The 22,697-nt window shown below is 46.9% G+C and overlaps 1 protein-coding gene across 1 annotated transcript in view; it reads right to left on the reverse strand.

Annotated features, from left to right (window-relative positions):
• Positions 1-14,525, reverse strand: part of RNF150 (ring finger protein 150) — a 78,205-nt gene extending 63,680 nt beyond the window's left edge. The window contains exon 1 of the mRNA XM_069978638.1: positions 13,900-14,525. Within this exon, the coding sequence (XP_069834739.1) occupies positions 13,900-14,341 (442 nt within the window). The 5' untranslated portion in view covers positions 14,342-14,525. The remainder of the gene's footprint in view (positions 1-13,899) is intronic.
• Between the last annotated feature and the right edge of the window lie 8,172 nt (positions 14,526-22,697).

The raw sequence follows: 22,697 nt of genomic DNA on the forward strand, positions 1-22,697 counted from the left end.
ACGGCTTAGAAGACGCCTGAGAGCAGCGACATCCTCATCTGTCTGTGACGGGATCAGCAGCTTTCCCTTCTTCATCAGCCTTCCGCCCGCTATTCTTCTTCATACCCTCTCGGCTCGGACGTGACTCACGGCTCCTGCGCGTCTTTCATCGACATCTGATACAAAGCAAGAAACTTTCTTCTCTCATATAATTAGATTTCATCAGAAGTGAATGTGATGCAGGCGCTCGGCTTGTCTTCCCCATTAGTCGTGAGCGCTGCCGCCGGCTATCTCCCACCGATACCTGGGTCTGGTTTATGCTCTATAGTCAAGACAGGAGGTTCTCTCCTCTCATCAAGCCATTTACTTCTTTGATCATATAATCATAGCGGAGCTTTGGATAACATTATTAAAGTGATATTGCCCCCCCCCCCCTTTCCATATAGAGTTCTCAGCGCCATTCTTAAAGGGAATCTGTCACTAGGTTTTATGTTGCCTTAAATAAGGGGGAGCATAAACTACTGACAGAAATGCTGAACAGATCAGTGTATTACTTACATCATTCTGATCAGCCGTTCTGCTAATATGCAGGAGAATAGGATTCTTGCCACACCCCTCCCCCCGCCCTGACAGGTGACTGCATATACACAGCATGGATAGATAACTGCCAATCAGAAGCTGGTGGGTGGAGTTTTCTGCTTCTCATGAATATCCAGGACTACTGGGCTCATGCACATAATGGAGAGGACTACTTATTGTCCATGTTGTTCAGGAGGAGATCTCTGGATCAGCTGCACAGAACAGTGTAAGTGATCCATCATTCTGTTCAGCTTCTCTGTCACTAGTTTATGCCACCCTGAGATAGGTCGGCATAATCATACTGACAGACTCTCTCTAAGCTTATATTCTGGACATTTCATATCTTACTGTATAAATGATTTCTTGATAGTCCCTCCCCCCCAAAATGCATAAGAGAAACAGATCGCTGATCTCAGGAAGACCAGCCAAACGATAACACTGCCGCCTGCTAGTGAAAGCGCTCAATGCAGTGACATCCTAGCTGCATTGCCCCCTGGGAAATATGAATATGCAAAAGAGCCTGTGGAGCCTCATTGAAGAGTCTCGAAACACAGGACTAGCCAGACATCCCTCCGGGAAGGACCCAGCCAAGGGGTGGCTCCTGTAAGGAAACCACCTTATTAAGTGGCCCTATAAGTCAATGTAATGACAAGGGAAAAACCAAGGCTAGGTATCCAGCCACACACAGCTGTTTCGGGGTGTTGCCCCTCAGTGTGGAGCAAGATTCTGGCTAGGTGGGAGCAATGCCCAGTAGAGCCAAAATGCATGTTATTGTTTGTGGACAGTGCCATAGGGGTGGAGCTTTATGGCCGCCGAGCCCTATATCACACCCACATCAGTATCTAGGCCCTGCCCTCTTTAAAGCGTCACCAGAATAGGCCGGCCAAGAGGCATAGCCCCCACTCTCTGTAACAGCCAGATTAGAGAGGGCGGGGCCTAGGCCTCTAGGTCAGCACATTACTATAGCTGCGGACATAGACACCGATGACATCACAGAGGGACAGGGCCTACGACGCTAATGTGGGCGGAGATATAGGGTTCCATGGTTTTTAAGCCCCACCCCTAAAGCACTGGCCAACAACAATAACATGCATTTTTGAGGGGAGAGACCACAAAGAGTGATATAACCAAGTGATACAACCTTATCTTTACAAGCTTAAGGTGGTCATACACCTTCAATAACAGATAGCCAAAGGATGATCTGGCTGGCTGTCAGTTATCTCTCCCGCCCTCCTAATACACAGGAACATTTGGCAAGGTTAAGTGATCCTGTGTTCTCTATGGGGAGGGTTACGGCTCTGGCTGCAGCTTATCCTGCTCTTGAATAACATGGACAATAAGTAGTCCTGTCCATTATGTGCATGAGCCCAGAAGTCCTGGATATTCATGAGAAGCAGAAAACTCCGCCCACCAGCTATCTATCCATGTTGTGTATAGGCAGTCACCTGTCAATCAGCTGCTGCAAGTTGAGGGAGGGGTGTGGCAAGAATCCTATTCTCCTGCATATTAGGAGAACGGCTTACCAGAATGATGTAAGTAATATAAATGTTGAACAGATCGGTATATCAATAGTTCATGCTGAATAAACCTAGTTACAGGTTCCCTTTAAGTATCCCTACAATTTTCCCAGCAATACACCAGTCCATATATCTCCCACTATATTGTAACAGTAAGTAAATGTATTACATAGAAATGTCTGACAATTCAGCTTCGCCAGAGAACTGGTCGGACGCGCAGTAATTAATGGGACATTGTTTCTCTGCAGGTGACAAATGATATTGAACACCGACTCGCTCTCATCTCATACATATCAAATACATGGCGCTTGCCAAAACAAACACTTGGCCAATAGAAGTAGGTGCTCTGCCAAAAGCAGCAGTCAGCGGCCCCGTGACGGAGAGAAAACCGATCCAGGCATTGAAAAGATATAAAATAACATAGTGGCCTATGGTGGTGGTGGAGAGCAAAGGTCCACAACACCCATGAAAAGAAAATTTACTAGAATATAAAATATGTAAAGTAACATAGAGACTAGGACTTGACAATGAGGGTTACTCTATCTTGTAGTATTGTATTAAAGGGGTACTCCAGCAAAAAATCTTTATCTTTCACATCAACTGGTTTCAGAAAGTTATATAGATTTGTAATTCACTTCTATTTAAAAAATCTACAGTCTTCCCATACTCAGGAACTGTCCAGAACAGCAGCAAATCCCCATAGAAAACCTCTCCTGCTCTGGACAGTTCCTGACATGGACAGAGGTGGCAGCAGAGAGCACTGTGTCAGACTGGAGAGAATACACCACTTCCTGCAGAACATACAGCAGCTGATAAGCACTTGAGGACTTGAGATTTTTAAATAATAGTGAATTACAAGTGTATATAACTTTCTGAAACCAGTTTATTTGAAAGAAATTTTTTTTGCTGGAGTACCCCTTTAAATGGATGGCAGTGAAAAATGTAGCCGCCATAGACCCTATAAATGACCCACTTGTCTGGCTCACGGCAGGTTGGCCTGCAGGGGGGTGTTGTACAAGCTGTGGTATACCATAGTGCAATGAAGGCTCTAGATGTCCTACTTTCAATGTTATAACTTAATACAGGTCAGATGATGGGTTTCGGATATAAAAGGGCACTAACAGTAGAATAGCGCCATTCATTACTGACATTTTTATATCTGACATTCCACAAAAGATCTATTAGATTAAACCATTCACTCACATGACGAATGCCCATACGAAAGAGCAGGATGGAAAGTACGAGATCCAAGATATCAGTGTTACAGGTTACCGTGATTCACAAAGCGGTCAATGAAATCGTATTGTGGAAGGCTCCTTATATTAAAGGGGAACTCTCAGTAGGTTAGCGAAATCTAACCGGCTGATATGTCCTTATTGGAGAGGAGACAATCGCACTTGAGCAGTCATTAGGTCCTATACACACACATCTCTATTTTCTGTCTGCAACTGCGGACTCACTGTAGTCTATGGGCCAATGCACACAGACAACATGGGCTCCATACACTTAGGGCCCTTCAAAAGTGCACGGTCTGTGACTGCGGGCTGCTCTTGGCGTGTGATCCATTGGCGGCCCATTTTTGCATTACAGATACATTATACGCGGATCCATAATGAAGCACAAAGTGAAGACGAGTCCATTGTAACCTATGGAGGGGGGAGGGGGTGAGTGAGCAGGGAGAGCAGACAAGCAGCTGTCCAGTTTGGAGACTGTCTGGGAACATACAACACTGGATTCACAGGTCAGAAAGGTCAGTGCTTATCAGGGAGCTTGGTGAGAGAAGATTGCAGGATGTAAAGTTTGTGGGGCTGCCTTTTCTCCTCTCGGTGCTCACTCACCCCCCTCCATAGAGCATTATTGTAACAGAAATCCTGCTTCTTCTGAAATGGGAGGGGGGGGGGGGGGGGGAGGAAACTTTTGCTTAATAAAACCTATTAGGGTGGCTCCAAACTCCAAAAAAACTACATTTGATATAAATTACACATTGACCTGAAGCTTGGCAGTATTATCATAGATATTGTACAGTGTGTGACGTGTATTATACACCATGAGTTATAGTATTGTGTGCACACGCTGAGGAATGATACAAGAGGTGAGAGGGGCAAGAGAGGAATTCTGCACCTGAGGCAAAAGCGCGTCCGTACACTGCAGGTCGGCGGTCATGCCTTGTGACAGGGAACACGTACGGCAAGACTCCGAAGAACACGCTCAAGGCAAGGAGGGGGTTACTAGGGAGAAAGGACATGAAATGCTCAAAATCTCACCTCCTGTTAGAAGATTTCCAGATTTGTACAGAAAGTGGGACAAACTGGAAAGCGGTGACCATCTGGGAAATAACGGTCATCCCGCCCAAAAAAAAAAAAATTAATAATAATAATAATAAATAATAATAATAATAATAATAATAATAATAATTTTTTTAAAATTTTTCTCCCCCTTTCAAGACCCATAACTTTCCCCCCCCCCCCATTGATAACGTTCTAAAAAGAGATTGTTCTATGCAGGAGGAAATACAAAAAATACACAATGCTGTACGATCACTGTTTTAAAAGACAGGTAAACATTTGGGGGGATTTATCATGACAGATAGTCTGATATTTATTTTAAAAAAAAAAGCCACTTGCAATGGCCAGGACGCCACTCAATAAATATTGTGCATCAGTAACCGTCAGCGGACGACTCATTGAAGTCTGCGCCACTTACAAGCTGGAATATATCACCACAATACCTGACACCAGATTAGGGTATGTGCACACTACGGGATCCCGGATGATCACCCACCACGGATTCCACAGCTCGCCCCTGCTGGCGGCCGCGCACATCTCCGCTGCTTCCATAGGCTTTATTTCATGGTTTGCCAGCTTCCGCCATCTACCTGAAGAATTAACCTGCTCATTCTTTGGGTGGATGGTGGAATCTGGCAAACTATAGAATGAAGCCTATGGGACCAGCGGAGATGTGCATGTCCGCCAGCGTCCATGGGCAAGCTGAGGAATCCACCGGGATTCTGTAGTGTGCACATACAATTATGTAATCCGGCAGGCCCAGGACACACCCAAACACACATCAATAACACGTACACATGTGTCTATGGGGCCATAGAGATTAATTCAGACTTTTAAATGGCCGTTGCACAGCCTGATAAATCCTCCTCTATGTACTTTCTGGCAGATTTTCTTGTCTTGCACTGCACCAGGCCTGCAGTACAACAACAACACAATGCTGAGAGATGGCATATAAGTCAGAGGGGTCGGTCAGGATAGATCATGGCTCCTTACTACGTTACCCACGTCCCATCCCCAGTGTGAACACACGTGTGCAGTCCCGGCATTATTTGTATAAAATCCTAGTTTTCATGGTTAAAAAAAAAAAAAAAAAAAAAAAAAAAGTTTATTAGAAATCCTCTAACGTCCAAGTCCTTTTACTCACATTGTGTGAATGACTTTCTACCGAGTGCAGGAACTGAAGCAAGAACGTCCGGCATCACCATGGGCATCATCACCCTGGATGACAGCCGCTCTCTGGGGCATACCATGAGGATTTCTTTAGGCGGCCATAATAAGTTTAGACAAATTTGAGACACTTGGCTAATTTGGCCGCTCAGAGAGAAATCCAATTACACGCCACTTCTCAGTAATGGCACAATCAGGCGGTTAGATGGGACGGCGGCCGTCTATGATGGACAGGGCGGCAGGAATAATGGAGGCATCGCCTCCGGGGAAGGGGATTATATGGTTATACTGACACCGTGTATAACCAGCGGTAATGTTGGATACGCACTAGTAAAAGAGAATACAAATATCTTGATATTTCGAGAAGGAATTATAGAAGAGCTCCAGCAAGTGTCTATACAGGCACCATCACAGGTGAGACCTCCGACAGACCCATGGAAAGAAACATCCCTGACGCTTCGCCCTTTGTGAAAGTTTCTGACACAATATCTAAAAGATGAAAATGTAAAAATAAAAATATATATCTTATACAGAGCCTAACAAAAATCCTGAGTAAGATTTTGTACTTTCTAGTAAAACACCTCATCACACAATGATGGAGCGGCAGGCGGCGTCAGAGAAGTTCTCCTGGGTCACCGCTCTTCTAATTCCCACCACGTTACGGCTTTGGTATCTACAAAAACTTCTCCGACACAAAGAGCAGAAACGGCTCCTGTCCCAGAATAACACTGAATGTTCTGCGACTTACACCACACAGTACGGGCCTAGATAAAGACTATGGGGGAGATTTATCAAACATGGTGTAAAGTGACACTGGCTCAGTTGCCCCTAGCAACCAATCAGATTCCACCTCACAGACTTTTTAAAAAATGAAAGGTGGAATCTGATTGGTTGCTAGGGGCAACTGAGCCAGTTTCACTTTACACCATGTTTGATAAATCTCGGGTTCACACTGAGGAACATGCACACTAAAACATGCACACAGATGCGTGCCTTTCCGCCGGCTCCAGCATTAGACAGCATTCTATGGGCTGGCTGCTTTCGCTATCCGCCGAAAGAATTGAAGCGTCAATGCGGAATCCACCCGTGCATAGAATGGAGTCTATGGCATGGGCAGAGAGGCGCACGGCCAAGAGCGCGTACAAGCAACGGAATTCGGCGGAATTAATCCGCGAGAATTACTCAGTGTGAACCCACCCTATCAGTGTACACAGACTTGGAAATACTATTGGCTACTTCATAGACACTTAAAGGGGAACTATCAACAGCTTAGATGTCCCGATAGCATACAGGGCACTGAAGATGTAGGGAAGTTTCATACTTGTCCTTTGCAATTTTCTTTTTGTTCTGGAAAACTTTGTAGCTTGATATGTAAATGAGGGTCCGGTGCACTGGGGGCGGGGCTACCACTGAGTGCACCAATCTGCCCCGCCCCTCCTGATGAATAGGAGGAGCTCCGCTCCAGCGCTCATCACTGCAGAGCCCCAGAGAATTAATAACTAGGAGGGGGTGGGCCCTTGCTGTATATTACATTTATGATGTGTTTTAGGCTGTTTCTGCACCTCATCCGATAAACAGGTTCGACTTCACTGGAATGTGGTGAAAAATTCTGGCGTAAAATAAGCCAACCGGAGTCTTGCTTTAAAGGGGTAGTGCGGCAGTAAACAATTATTCACTAAATAACACACATTACAAAGTTATACAACTTTGTAATGTATGTTATGTTAGTGAATGGCCCCCTTTCCCGTGTTTCCCCCCCACCCACGCTAGACCCGGAAGTGTAGTGCTCTATACTCACCTGATTCATGTCGACCCCGGCCGCCATCTTGGGGACAAGGATGTCATCTTCGGAAGGCCGGCCGAACAGCTCCAACCGTCCCTCATGCCGGCCCCTTCTGCCGCGTCATCAGCTGCTCTGCAGTGATTGGCTGAGCATAACTGTGCTCAGCCAATCGCAGCTAAGCGGCTGATGATGCCACAGAGAGGGAGCCAGCATGAAGGAGGGCTGGTGCGGGCCGGCCGGCCTCCCGAAGATGACATCATTGTCACAAGATGGCGGACGGGGGTCAACATGAATCAGGTGAGTATAGAGCACCACACTTCCGGGTCTAGCGTGGGTGGGTGGGAAACACGGGAAAGGGGGCCATTCACTAACATAACATACATTACAAAGTTGTATAACTTTGTAATGTGTGTTATTTAGTGAATAATTGTTTAGCGCCGCACTACCCCTTTAACTCGTCTCTAATCATTACCTTCATAACATGCACGGATTAGTAATTAACTCCTCTCTCTCTCTAAAACTCCTATTACACGAAGCAATTATTATTCGCTACATTGATCGATCGCCAGCGATAACCAGCAATTTTTAGACTAATTATTTACACGTTCTTACACGTAAAGATAGATGCACTGAACGATCATTGCAGTCGTTACATGGTCACTCAAACGTTCGCGCGAGAGAAAAATGGTCGATCATGTAGAAGTTTTTTCTTATTAAACGAAACCAATTAGCGAATTATCTCTGAAAGACCAAAGATATTTCTCCGACGCCCTGAAAGATCTTGATGAACGACGATATAACGATTTTGTGTTTGTCGTTCGCTTGTACACCTATTACACGTAATGATTATTGCCGACGATTGATTGTTTTAGCATGTTTTTGATACATAATCACTTTATGTAATAGGGGCTTAAAGGGGTAATTCAGCGCTACAAAAACATGGCCACTTTTGCCCCGCTCTTGTCTCCAGATTGGGTGGGGTTTGAAACTCTGTTCCATTGAAGTAAATGGAGCTTATTTGCAAACCACACCTGAACTGGAGACAAGAGTGGGGCAAAAGTGGCCATGTTTTTGTAGCGCTGGATAGTCTAAAAGAAAAAAAAAAAATTAAAAAATAAAAATTTTATAATTTAATCAAAACTCTCAATATAAATTTGGCTTCTTTTGATAATCATCAGTTTCCATTCGAAAATATACCGTATTTCCCAGCGTATAAAACGAGTTTTTAATCCTAAAAAATATGCTCAAAAGTCAGGGGTCGTCTTATAATACGGGTATGGTCGCCGAATACGGTGGGGGAGCTCAAAGACGGCCGCGACCACATCCCCAGCACCGCTGCCTCCTGCTTGGGTTAACCCCTGCCTGACTGCAGTAGGGTTCTCCAGCTGCGGTCAGGCAGGGGTTAACATTCTCCACCATATAAAAAGTCGACTTAAAACTCCTGAAAATCTTCTTAAAAGTCGGGGGTTGTCAGAAAATACGTTATGTGCCTCTTAAAAAGGGAGAATCCTCAGCTGTTTGTATGAGGCTAGGGACATAGAGCGGCGGGGATGACCCTCAGTCATTGTGGACCTTATAGACCTATAGGAAATTCACTTATATGGGCAAAAGTGGCAGAGAGAAAGTGATACCAGGGCCGGGGTATTAATGATTTATCGTATGCCCAGACATAACCAGAGAGGAATCAGATAAAGGATGACAAAGACGCCGCTGTCTCATCACGAGATTGAGAGGATAAATGGCTGACAATCCTGGTGGTACATTGGGGCTTTATTCACACCCAGCATACAAGAGAATACACCACTTCCTGCAGGACATCCAGCAGCTAATAAGTACTGGAAGACTGGAGATTTTTTTTTTTTCCGTAAACAACCCCTCTAAAATCTACTAAAAACTGGTGCAGAATATACTCAGCTGCATGTGTATGGTCTATGTAAGCCCCAGGGTAGGGGCTGTGTGTGTCTGGTAACAGATAACCTTACTGTAATACGGCTACAGAGGTCTCTGTGTCTGTATACAGGACATGCTTGGATGTGGGATACAGAGGTCTCTGTGTGGACGCCTTACATTATATCAGAGCGCTCAGGTCCTGAGATCAGAACATGGACACGGAGGTAATGCAAACAGCCTGCGGTAATAATAAGCACATCCTATCCTGTCTGCTGGATAAATCTATAGTCCTGAAGGTCCCTGGAGCCGAGAACACAGAACAGACTGAACAGAGTACTCAGAATCCTATACCACTCATTCACACGGACACAACTGATCGCTCAGAAGCCACTGAGAAAAGGGGTGTAATACCAATGCAACAACATGTATCACACTGTGGCTCATATGGATCAGCGTCCAGAATTTGTTGCCATGGCCGATCTACGTTGTATTACCCAAAAAAGGCCAAAAATTTGGAAAGAAAAGGATTTTCGCCAGAAGACCCCTTTACTTTCCTATCAACTGGTTTTAGAAAGTTATATAGATGTCTTATTTACTTTTATTTAAAAATCTCCAGTCTTTCAGTACATATCAGCTGCTGCATGTCCTGCAGGCAGTGGTGTATTCTCTCCAGTCTGACACAACGCTCTCTGCTGCCACCTCTGTCCATGTCAGGAACTGTCCAGAGCAGGAGAGGTTTTCTATGGGGATTTGCTGCTGCTCTGGACAGTTCCTGACATGGACAGAGGTGGCAGCAGAGAGCACTGTGTCAGACTGGAGAGAATAAAATATACAGGGCAGATGGCCAATTGCCCCCACACTATGGGAAAATCCCTTCCCGACTCCAAATATGTTCCAAATTAACCCCAATTGCCACCTCCAGGAATCTAGTAACCACCACATGTCATATACTTCCCAAGAAAAGCATCCAGGCCCCATAACGTCACGTAGCAGAGAGTTCCATAGTCTCACTGCTCTTACAGTAAAGAATCTGCGTCTGTGCTGGTTGTGAAACCTTCTTTCAGGCCTAGGAGTAAGGAGATCACTAGAAACATCTCTGTGCTGTCCAGTCATCTTTTGGTACATTTAAAGAAAGTATTTTGGATGATTATTTCTGGCCGATTCTGCTTTCCAGTCCAGCAGAGTTAGGCTGGGTTCACACTATATAGGGGGAGATTTATCAAACATGGTGTACAGTGAAACTGGCCCAGTTGCCCCTAGCAACCAATCAGATTCCACCTTTTATTTTCTAAAGAGTCTGTGAGGAATGAAAGGAGGAATCCGATTGGTTGCCGGGGGCGACTGAGCCAGTGTCACTTTACACCATGTTAGATTAATCTCCCCCAATGTTTTTTTCATCTGTTTTTGCAAAAAAATGATGGAAAAACAGAGGCATTTGTGCGCATCCATTTTGATCAGATTTTCCATTGACTTCCATTGTAGAAAAAACAGACCAAAACACATCCGTTTTTGAATGTACACAAAAATGTGGGCAACCACAAAAACAAAACACGGATGCGCTTTTATCCTATAATGGAAGTCAATGAAAGAAAGGGATCAAAATGGATGCACACAAATGCCACAGGTGTCCCTCAGTGCGGACAGGGCGCAGCGTCCTACCAGGGTACAATACAGGTGACAAGGAAAGAAGACAGACGGGAAGCACGAAATGTGAGAAGTACCGGCACATGGCAGACGCCCCGCCAGTATCATGTACTGGGGATACAATCTGATGCCTGGTCTCACTGTTACACACAGTCCCCTGGAGTATACAGCAATGTGGTATACAGTCCCCTGGAGTATACAGCAATGTGGTATACAGTCCCCTGGAGTATACAGCAATGTGGTATCCAGTCCCCTGGAGTATACAGCAATGTGGTATCCAGTCCCCTGGAGTATACAGCAATGTGGTATCCAGACCCCTGGAGTATACAGCAATGTGGTATACAGTCTCCTGGAGTATACAGCAATGTGGTATACAGTCTCCTGGAGTATACAGCAATGTGGTATACAGTCTCCTGGAGTATACAGCAATGTGGTATCCAGTCCCCTGGAGTATACAGCAATGTGGTATCCAGTCCCCTGGAGTATACAGCAATGTGGTATACAGTCCCCTGGAGTATACAGCAATGTGGTATCCAGTCCCCTGGAGTATACAGCAATGTGGTATCCAGTCCCCTGGAGTATACAGCAATGTGGTATACAGTCCCCTGGAGTATACAGCAATGTGGTATACAGTCCCCTGGAGTATACAGCAATGTGGTATACAGTCTCCTGGAGTATACAGCAATGTGGTATACAGTCCCCTGGAGTATACAGATATACGATTCCCTTGGCATACATGGAGGAGGAGTGGGGGGGCCTCGGTTACGTGTAGTTGTATGATGCCCCCGGTATACATGAGAAGGAAAGGGATGTCACCTGTAATACACAGTGAGGTGAGGCCCCATGTGACATCTGTCTCTCTCTGCATTATACAGTGTATATACACACACACACACTAATACATACATATATTCTTATACATACATACAGAATGAGATGCCACCTGGTACACAGAGGGATGGAGGGCATCATCACCGGCAGCACCCACGTGCGGCGTACAGTCATGCCTCCGCTAACACGGATGTCTTCAGTCACCTGTGCTGTATACTAATGGTATGACCCCCCCCCCCCCCCCCCCCCCGTATACATGAACAGGTAGCATTGTGCACCAAGTCACCTGGATTGAACACTAACATGATGACCCCCAATACACATGAAATAATAGCTTGAGAAATAACTGTGTAAGTGTTCCCAGTAGTACATAGGAAGGAGCAGTATTATGGGACATGTGATGATGCTGCTGGTATACATGATGCTGCACTGTGTATATATGTATATGACGCTCCTGGTACACATGAAGCTGCACTATGTATATATGTATATGACGCTCCTGGTACACATGATGCTGCACTATGTATATATGTATATGACGCTCCTGGTACACATGATGCACTGTGTATATATGTATATATAACACCTCCTGGTACGCATGAAGCTGCACTATGTATATATGTATATGATGCTCCTGGTACACATGAAGCTGCACTATGTATATATGTATATGATGCTCCTGGTACACATGATGCTGCACTATGTATATATGTATATGAGGCTCCTGGTACACATGATGCTGCACTGTGTATATATGTATATGATGCTCCTGGTACACATGATGCACTGTGTATATATAACACCTCCTGGTACACATGATGCTGCACTATGTATATATGTATATGAGGCTCCTGGTACACATGATGCTGCACTATGTATATATGTATATGAGGCTCCTGGTACACATGATGCTGCACTATGTATATATAACACCTCCTGGTACACATGATGCACTATGTATATATAACACCTCCTGGTACACATGATGCACTATGTATATATGTATATGAGGCTCCTGGTACACATGATGCTGCACTATGTATATATAACACCTCCTGGTACACATGATGCACTATGTATATATAACACCTCCTGGTACACATGATGCACTATGTATATATGTATATATAACACCTCCTGGTACACATGATGCTGCACTATGTATATATAACACCTCCTGGTACACATGATGCACTATGTATATATGTATATGATGCTCCTGGTACACATGAAGCTGCACTATGTATATATGTATATGATGCTCCTGGTACACATGAAGCTGCACTATGTATATATGTATATGATGCTCCTGGTACACATGATGCTGCACTATGTATATATGTATAGGAGGCTCCTGGTACACATGATGCACTATGTATATATGTATAGGATGCTCCTGGTACACATGAAGCTGCACTATGTATATATGTATATATAACACCTCCTGGTACACATGATGCTGCACTATGTATATATGTATATGATGCACTATGTATATATAACACCTCCTGGTAGACATGATGCACTGTGTATATATGTATATGACGCTCCTGGTACACATGATGATGCACTGTGTATATATGTATATGACGCTCCTGGTACACATGATGCTGCACTGTGTATATATGTATATGATGCTGGTACACATGAAGCTGCACTATGTATATATGTATATATAACACCTCCTGGTACACATGATGCACTGTGTATATATGTATATGATGCACTGTGTATATATGTATATGATGCACTGTGTATATATGTATATGATGCACTGTGTATATATGTATATGATGCACTGTGTATATATGTATATGATGCACTGTGTATATATGTATATGATGCACTGTGTATATATGTATATGATGCACTGTGTATATATGTATATGATGCACTGTGTATATATGTATATGATGCACTGTGTATATATGTATATGATGCACTGTGTATATATGTATATGATGCACTGTGTATATATGTATATGATGCACTGTGTATATATGTATATGATGCACTGTGTATATATGTATATGATGCACTGTGTATATATGTATATGATGCACTGTGTATATATGTATATGATGCACTGTGTATATATGTATATGATGCTCCTGGTACACATGATGCACTATGTATATATAACACCTCCTGGTAGACATGAAGCGCTGCAGCAGCATCTCCCCCCTCTCCCCTCCCGGTGCCATGTGCCGGTGTTGACACTGACCTGGATGGGACATGGTGATGGTGTCGTTACCGAATCCCACGTTATAGATGAGCACGGCCGAGGCGTTGTGCAGGGCGGCGTGGCGGATCTTGTCCCGGCACGTGCAGTTCCCGATGGGGATGAGGGCCACCCATCTGCCGGCGTGGGCCGGTACCGGGAACTTGGCGGCCGGGTCACAGGCCAGCTTATCGTGCGGGGCGGGCATGACGGCCAAGCCCCAGGCGTCCTGCTTGAGGGAGTGCTCCCCGTAGCGGCCGCACTCGCTCTTCTCCGTCCGGTTCCCGGTGCCCGGCTCCTGGTAGGTGACGTTGACGAATGCCGTGTACCACTCCTCCTTCTCGGCCACGGTGAAGTCCATGCAGAGCAGGTGCACGAAGCAGCCGGACAGGAGCCAGGTGGAGAGCGCCAGGCTGCGGCACGCCTGCATCACGGACGGGGCCATCTTCCCCCGGCTCCGCTGCCCGCTGCAGATGTCACCGCCGGAGACCGGACGCTCATTGGCTGCCGCTCTCTCCCCCGCCTCCTCCGCTCGGTGCTCCCGGGCTGACGGCGTCTGCGATCACGGCGGACAGTTATGTCATGGCGGCCCCGGTGCTCTGACACGGGGGGAGCTTTTGTTTGGGTCCTTCCTGCGTGCGCCGCCTCCTCCGCTCCCAGCCTGTAACCGCGCTCCATGGGAGGAGCCTGGCCGGTCACTGGGGCACGGAGACCGGAGCCCTGCACCACGGAGACCGGGAGACCGGAGCCCTGCACCACGGAGACCGGAGCCCTGCACCACGGAGACCGGGAGCCCTGCACCACGGAGACCGGGAGACCGGGAGCCCTGCACCACGGAGCCCGGGAGCCCTGCACCACGGAGCCCGGGAGCCCTGCACCACGGAGACCGGGAGCCCTGCACCACGGAGACCGGGAGCCCTGCACCACGGAGACCGGGAGCCCTGCACCACGGAGACCGGGAGCCCTGCACCACGGAGACCGGGAGACCGGAGCCCTGCACCACGGAGACCGGGAGCCCTGCACCACGGAGACCGGGAGCCCCGCACCATGTATAACACACACCTGTAGCATCAGCCCGGATTATACCTGTACATTCTATTATATAGGTGATATAGTGCTGACAGATTCTGCAGCGCAGTACACACGGGCTGTCTGCTCACATCAGAGTCCGGGTTCGATAACACAGACAGATTATTGAAGCCAAAGCCAGAAACAGACTATAAACAGGGAACAGGTCATAGTGGAAAGACTGAGATTTATTCTCTTTTCAAATCACTTCCTGGCTTTGGCTTCAATAATCTTAGATAAATCTCTCTGTGTAGACGCACATGATGTAGATTGGGCTATGTTCACACAGTGGATTTTTAAGACAAGAACATCCAATGTTGGCGATTAAAACAACGCTCTTGGGCACGGGTGTCGGGGCACGCTCTTGGGCACGGGTGTCGGGCACGCTCTTGGGCACGGGTGTCGGGGCGCGCTCTTGGGCACTGGTGTCGGGCACACTCTTGGGCACTGGTGTCGGGGCGCGCTCTTGGGCACGGGTGTCGGAGCGCGCTCTTGGGCACGGGTGTCGGGCCGCGCTCTTGGGCACTGGTGTCGGGGCGCGCTCTTGGGCACGGGTGTCGGGGCGCGCTCTTGGGCACTGGTGTCGGGGCGCGCTCTTGGGCACGGGTGTCGGGACGCGCTCTTGGGCACTGGTGTCGGGGCGCGCTCTTGGGCACGGGTGTCGGAGCGCGCTCTTGGGCACGGGTGTCGGGGCACGCTCTTGGGCACGGGTGTCGGGGCGCACTCTTGGGCACGGGTGTCTGGGCGCGCTCTTGGGACGAGTGTCTGGGCGCGCTCTTGGGCACTGGTGTCGGGCACGCTCTTGGGCACGGGTGTCGGGCACGCTCTTGGGCACGGGTGTCGGGGCGCGCTCTTGGGCACTGGTGTCGGGCACACTCTTGGGCACTGGTGTCGGGGCGCGCTCTTGGGCACGGGTGTCGGGCCGCGCTCTTGGGCACTGGTGTCGGGGCGCGCTCTTGGGCACGGGTGTCGGGGCGCGCTCTTGGGCACTGGTGTCGGGGCGCGCTCTTGGGCACGGGTGTCGGGACGCGCTCTTGGGCACTGGTGTCGGGGCGCGCTCTTGGGCACGGGTGTCGGAGCGCGCTCTTGGGCACGGGTGTCGGGGCACGCTCTTGGGCACGGGTGTCGGGGCGCACTCTTGGGCACGGGTGTCTGGGCGCGCTCTTGGGACGAGTGTCTGGGCGCGCTCTTGGGCACGGGTGTTGGGCTCGCTCTTGGGCACGGGTGTCGGGCACGCTCTTGGGCACGGGTGTCGGGGCGCGCTCTTCGGCACTGGTGTCGGGCAAGCTCTTGGGCACTGGTGTCGGGCGCGCTCTTGGGCACGGGTGTCGGGGCGCGCTCTTGGGCACGGGTGTCAGGCACGCTCTTGGGCACGGATGTCGGGACGCGCTCTTGGGCACGGGTGTCGGGACGCGCTCTTGGGCACGGGTGTCGGGCTCGTTCTTGGGACGGATAGCAGGTAGAGGGGCCAGATCTGAATTAATTTATTCGTACACACTCGTTGCGCTGGCGGGGAGGGGGCGGTACGGGGGCGCGGGCTCTGCGTCCGCTCAATGTTACATTCTTCACACTGAAGCTCGGAGCTGGCGTAGGTGCCGCTCTGTACTCACACCGGTGCGCACAGGATTTATGTAGTGGCAGTGCACCTCCACATAAATCTGCAGAGCGCCGACGATGCGGGGACATTATTAAGCGCGGCACAAAAATTGCTGGACGTAATAAATGTCGCCCTATGTGTATATAAATCTTGAATTCTTTTCCGCTGTTTTTTCCCCCAGTTCTTTATTAGAAATCCCAGAGTAACAGAATAATAATAGAACCACATGACTTAGAAGTAAGTAAACACTAAAGATAAAATAAGATTCTAAATAAAAAAGAAAACACCAGAAAATCTGCTAAAAAGCAGTAAAAATAGCTGGTGAAAAAAAAACAACAACAACAGTATAGCAGTAACATTAACCCTTTGAGGACCAGGCCCAAAATGACCCAGTGGACCGCGCAAATTTTGATCTTTTCGCTTTTCCCTCCTCCCCTTCTAAGAGCTCCAGCACTCTCAGTTTTTTATCTACAAGGCCATGTAAGGGCTTATTTGTTACAGGAATAGTTGTACTGTGTAATGGCGTCTTTCATTTTACCATAACATTTATGATGGAATCCCAAATATATTATTTATGAAGATATAAATTGGTGAAATTGGAAAAAAGAATGCAATATGGTAACGTTTGGGGGGTTCCTGTGTCTACGTAATGCACTATATGGTAACAGCGACATGATACTATTATTCTATAGGTCAGTCCGAACACAACCATATGCAGGTTACACAGATTCTCTAATGTTATATGTATTTTTTTTTTTATGAAATCCTTTTTTTTTTGGCAATTAGTTAATAATATAATGGGCCTATTGTGACGCTTATAACGGTTTTATTTTTTCACCTACGGGGCTGTATGGGGCGTCATTTTTTCCGCCATGATCTCTAGTTTTTATTAATACCATATTTGTGAAGATCGGACGTTTTGATCACTTTTTATGAATTTCTTTTATAAATATAATGTAACATAAAATCGGTAATCCGCGCACTTTTTTCCCTTTTTTCGCCTACACCATTCTCCGTTCGCAAAGACGCTTGTTATACTTTAATAGATCGGACAATTACGCACGCTACGGTATATTATATGTCTATTTATTTTTATATGTTTTATTTATATAATGGGAAATGGGGGTGATTTCCACTTTTATTGGGGGAGGGGTTTTGGGGCAGTGTGTTAGTGTTTTTAACTTTTTTTTTTTTTTTTTACACATTTGAAGTTCCTTTGGGGGACTTTTACATACACTATGCCATAGGCCTAGCATTGATCAGTGTTATCGGCGATCTGCTCATTGAGCCCGCTTGTGCAGGCACGGAGGCAGGTGAGAGACCTCCTGCGGTCCGTTTTAACGATCGTGACCCCCGCAGTCACACTGCGGGGGACCCGATCAGTAAGTGACAGGGGACTCCCCCTGTCACTTACACTTAAATGCCGCAGCCGCGCAGCGATTGCGGCGTTTAAGGAGTTAATGACACGCTGCAGCGCGATCGCTGCAGCGCGTCATTACCGGTGAGGTCCCGGCTGCTGATTGCAGCCGGGCCCCCACCTGCTATGAAGCGCGCTCTGCTCCTGAGCGCGCTTCATAGCCGGAGAAACACCCAGGACGTAGAGTTACGTCCAGGGTCGTCTGGTGACAGACTTCCATGGCGTAACTCTACGTCCTGGGTCGTCTAAGGGTTAAAAGGAGAAGCTCTGTGAAACTGAAAGATCAGAGGTGGGCAGGAGGGGTGCGGGAACATCATAAACAATACTTACCAATCCCCATGCCCCCGTGTGCTGCTCTCTGGTCTCTCGAACAGTCACGTACTCAACTTCTTCAGGGGCAGCATCACGTACCCTGAAGATGGATTGCCCACTCAGCCAGTCAGTGATTACAGCGGTGTCCCGCCCCACTCACTAAGCAGTCAGTCCATCAGCGGGTACATACGTTGCAGCTGCAGGAGGCAGCGCTGCGGGGGCATGGGGATAGGTAAGTATACTTTATTATGTTCCTGCGCCCCCTGTGTGCGAATGGACCATCTGTTACATTGCTGCTTTTTTTTATTCACTGTAATTGGCGCCGGTGCAGGGATGCCGGTGGCACAGTCCTATTTTTTGAAACACCACGCAGGGTGACGGGCTTTTCCCAGGCACTATCCCGGCTTCGAGCACTGGGGGCAGGTCCGCCGTCCTCCAGTGTGATGATAACCCCTCCCCACTGTGACGCGGCTCTGGATTCTAATGGATCCGTGTTACAGAGGGGAGGGGGTCTGTATCGGACTTGACCCCGGTGCAAAGACTTTCCCCAGCCCCCCCCCCCCCCCCCCCCCCCCCCCCCCCCCCCCCCCCCTCTCATTCACTGCTCATTATCAGGAAATATCGACTTGTTTACATCAGTCGGGCCCTGTGTAACCTATGGAAAGGGGAGGTGGGAGATTAGTCGCCAGCAGAGAACAAAGGATTACACAGTGGGACTTGTGTGAAAGACTGTATTCAGAGGTCAGAGAGGTCAGTGCTGACTGTCAGAGGAGATAGCCCGGTGATGTAGCTGTAAGTTAACTCTTTGTTGTCTTGTTCTGGTGCCTCATCTCCCTCCACCCCTCCCCTCTCCATAGAGAACAATGAAGACCGGGAGAGATTCAAACTGCTTTTTCATGATAAAAATCAATTTTTCGGCCAATAAACCCAATTACAAAGTTTCTTAAAATCGCCTGTACTATTGATTTCTGCAAAAAAAAAATTTAAACAGCAGCGTTTAAAAAAAAGCAGCGATGTACCTGATGGTCCATTGACTTTAACCCTTGCATTGCATGATGGTACTACCCGATGCTGTTATATTGTTATTATTTGCTAACTGTACAGTTTATAGATAATTGTTAGTAAAATTTGCCATCACCTCACATCTCTGGTGGGGGGGGGGGGGGGGCGAGAATAATCCAGATCCCGGTGTGCCACCTCTCATCCGGCACACCATACGACTCCGGACAATAAATATTTCTCACTGTTGGTAAAAAACTACGAGTTCCCGAGACCTTTCATCCTGGAACCCGATCGATGGCGGGAGGCCCGTACCATTCATGCAATGTGTACAGTCATTTCATTGTGGCCGGGACATTTATAAATGATTTGTCGGGTTTCACGTTATTTCCACTTCCATCACCGAGAACCTTTTCATCTTTTTTATTGGAAAGACTTACAATATCTGGGGAAGCGTGCACATTTTTTTTAATTTTCTGCTGAAAGCAAATACAATTCCTGATGAATTACAAAGCAGGTTGTTTTATAGTCCCACATCACACGGGCTCTGCCTTTAGAAGGTAAGCGGAAAAACTTTTCACAAACTATTCAGAGTAAAAATGTACAACAAAATATCATTCTATGATTTTCTGCTTCGGCATAAGCACCAAAGAAAATTAATGTGGTGTTTTCTCTCTGGGAGAAGATTGTGTGTGTGCGCTATGGCTGCAGCAGGCTGTGTGTGTGTGTGTGTGCTATGGCTGCAGCAGGCTGTGTGTGTGTGTGTGTGTGTGCCTGCTATGGTTGCAGCAGGCTGTGTGTGTGTGTGCTATGGCTGCAGCAGGCTGTGTGTGTGGGGGGGCTACAATCTTTTATCTGAACTCCCTAAGTCCACATGGTCTGAACGTTGACATGGAACTACAGTGGTACTTTGGTATAAGAGTAAATTAGATTGAGAGCATTTTGCAAGAAGGGCTCACCGTTTTTTCCAAATTGTAACTTGGTGTAAGAGCATTGTGTTGATTTAAGAGCTCCCTGTACTGTGAGGGAGGGGGAGTGGGGGAGGTATTCTGACCCAGGAAGTCTTCCTCACCTTCCAAATCATAGCAGATCCACTTCAGGCTGGGGCTTGCATCAGGGGACAGGACTGTGGAGGTAATTTCTTCATAGCTGTAACCCCTCTCTCCCCGGACAGAGAGTGCTGCATGTATGTGCCCACATCTGCCCTGCTCATTCCTTCATGCTCCCTGCAGTCTCTGTCAGTCCTTGTGTTTCCTATCATCGTCTCCATTCCTGTTATAATGTGCCTGCACTCACACTCAGCTATACACACTCCTGCTATAATGTGCCTGCGCTCTCACTCAGCTATACACACTGCAGCTGCTATAATGTGTCTGCACTCACACTCAGCTATACACACTCCTGCTACAATGTGCTTGCGCTCTCACTTAGCTATACACACTGCAGCTGCTGTAAAGTGTCTGCACTCACACTCAGCTATACACCCTCCTGCTACAATGTGCCTGTGCTCTTACTCAGCTATACACTGCAGCTGCTATAATGTGTCTGCACTCACACTCAGCTATACACACTGCTGCTATAATGTGTCAGCACTTACACTCAGCCATACACACTGCTGTAAATAAAGTTTCTGTCGCTGTCCTCGTGCACAGCTCTGGGATTCTCACTTCTTGATTGGTCCATGCTGAACACGCCCCCTTCCCAATTGCTGTCATGTGACCACACAGACCTCTGACAGCAGCCCTGCTTCTCTATTCTAGCCTGTTGTACTACGCTACTGCATTATGGGGATCTGCAGTTCCATCCTGTATCTACAATCTGCTGCTGTGTTATCAGGGTTATACAGTTACTATACATTATACTCCACATGCTGCTATACTGTAAAGTAACTTATATATCACATATCCAGCTGCTGTGTTATCAGGGTTATGCAGTTACTATACATTATACACCACATGCTGCTATACTGTACAGTAACATATATCACATATCCAGCTGCTGTGTTATCAGGGTTATACAGTTACTATACATTATATACCACATGCTGCTATACTGTACAGTAACTTATATATCACATATCCAGCTGCTGTGTTATCAGGGTTATACAGTTACTATACATTATACACCACATGCTGCTATACTGTACAGTAACTTATATATCACATATCCAGCTGCTGTGTTATCAGGGTTATACAGTTACTATACATTATACACCACATGCTGCTATACTGTACAGTAACATATATATCACATATCCAGCTGCTGCTGTGTTATCAGGGTTATACAGTTACTATACATTATACCCCACATGCTGATTGCTATACTGTACAGTAACTTATATATCACATATCCAGCTGCTGCTGTGTTATCAGGGTTATACAGTTACTATACATTATATATATATGTAATATATACTATTACACTATACACCACATGCTGATTGCTATACTGTACAGTAATTTATAATATCACATATTCTGCTGTTTCTGAGAGTTTGTTTCATCTGTTCTACATGTTATTCAGAATAAAAAAATATATATTTGGGGTGTGGAACCAATTGTCTGCATATCAGTGATTTCTTATGGGAAAATTTGCTTTGGTTGAAGAGTGGATTTGGATTACAAGCGCCGTCTCGGAACGAATTATGCTCGTAATCCAAGGCACCACTGTATCTGTTTTCTTGGAACTAACCAAGTGGACTAAGAAAGAGCTTCACCATAAAAAAGTAAGCAATATGCGCCCACCCTCCTACCTTATAAAAAGAACAGCACAATATACAGTGGTCACTCCTTGATGAAGGAGACAATAATTTCCGAAACACATTGGAGATCTTTTTGACCTTCCTGAGCACTGGTAGTTACATCACTAGTTACAAAAGAGACCTGAGACACATTTTGCTTATACTGGTTCAACGGCTGTTGTAGCGGAGAAATGCCACCGGCCAGGACTGACTACAACACACAGCAAAGACACATCGATCCTTAAAGGGTCCTCCTGCGAAAATCTTTTTCTTTCAACAACTAGTTTCAGAAATTTATATACATTTGCAATTTACTTCTATTTAAAAATCTCAAGTCTTGTTATGCAGGAGAGGATGATGGCAGGGGGACACTGAGGGACACAGGGCACTGGAGGGACACTGAGCATCCCCCTGCCATCATCCTCTCCAGCAGCCACAGCTCGCACAGCTCTGGGAGTCGGGGCGTGACATCACCATGTTATCCAGGAAGTGACATCCCCATGTTATCCAGGAAGTGACATCCTCATGTTATCCAGGAGAGGGAGATCACCATGTTATCCAGGAAGTGACATCACCATGTTATCCAGGAAGTGACATCACCATGTTATCCAGGAAGTGACATCACCATGTTATCCAGGAAGTGACATCACCGTGTTATCCAGGAAGTG

The sequence above is a fragment of the Dendropsophus ebraccatus genome, chromosome 7, assembly GCF_027789765.1.
Source record: "Dendropsophus ebraccatus isolate aDenEbr1 chromosome 7, aDenEbr1.pat, whole genome shotgun sequence".
In the NCBI taxonomy this organism is placed as follows: Eukaryota; Metazoa; Chordata; class Amphibia; order Anura; family Hylidae; genus Dendropsophus; species Dendropsophus ebraccatus.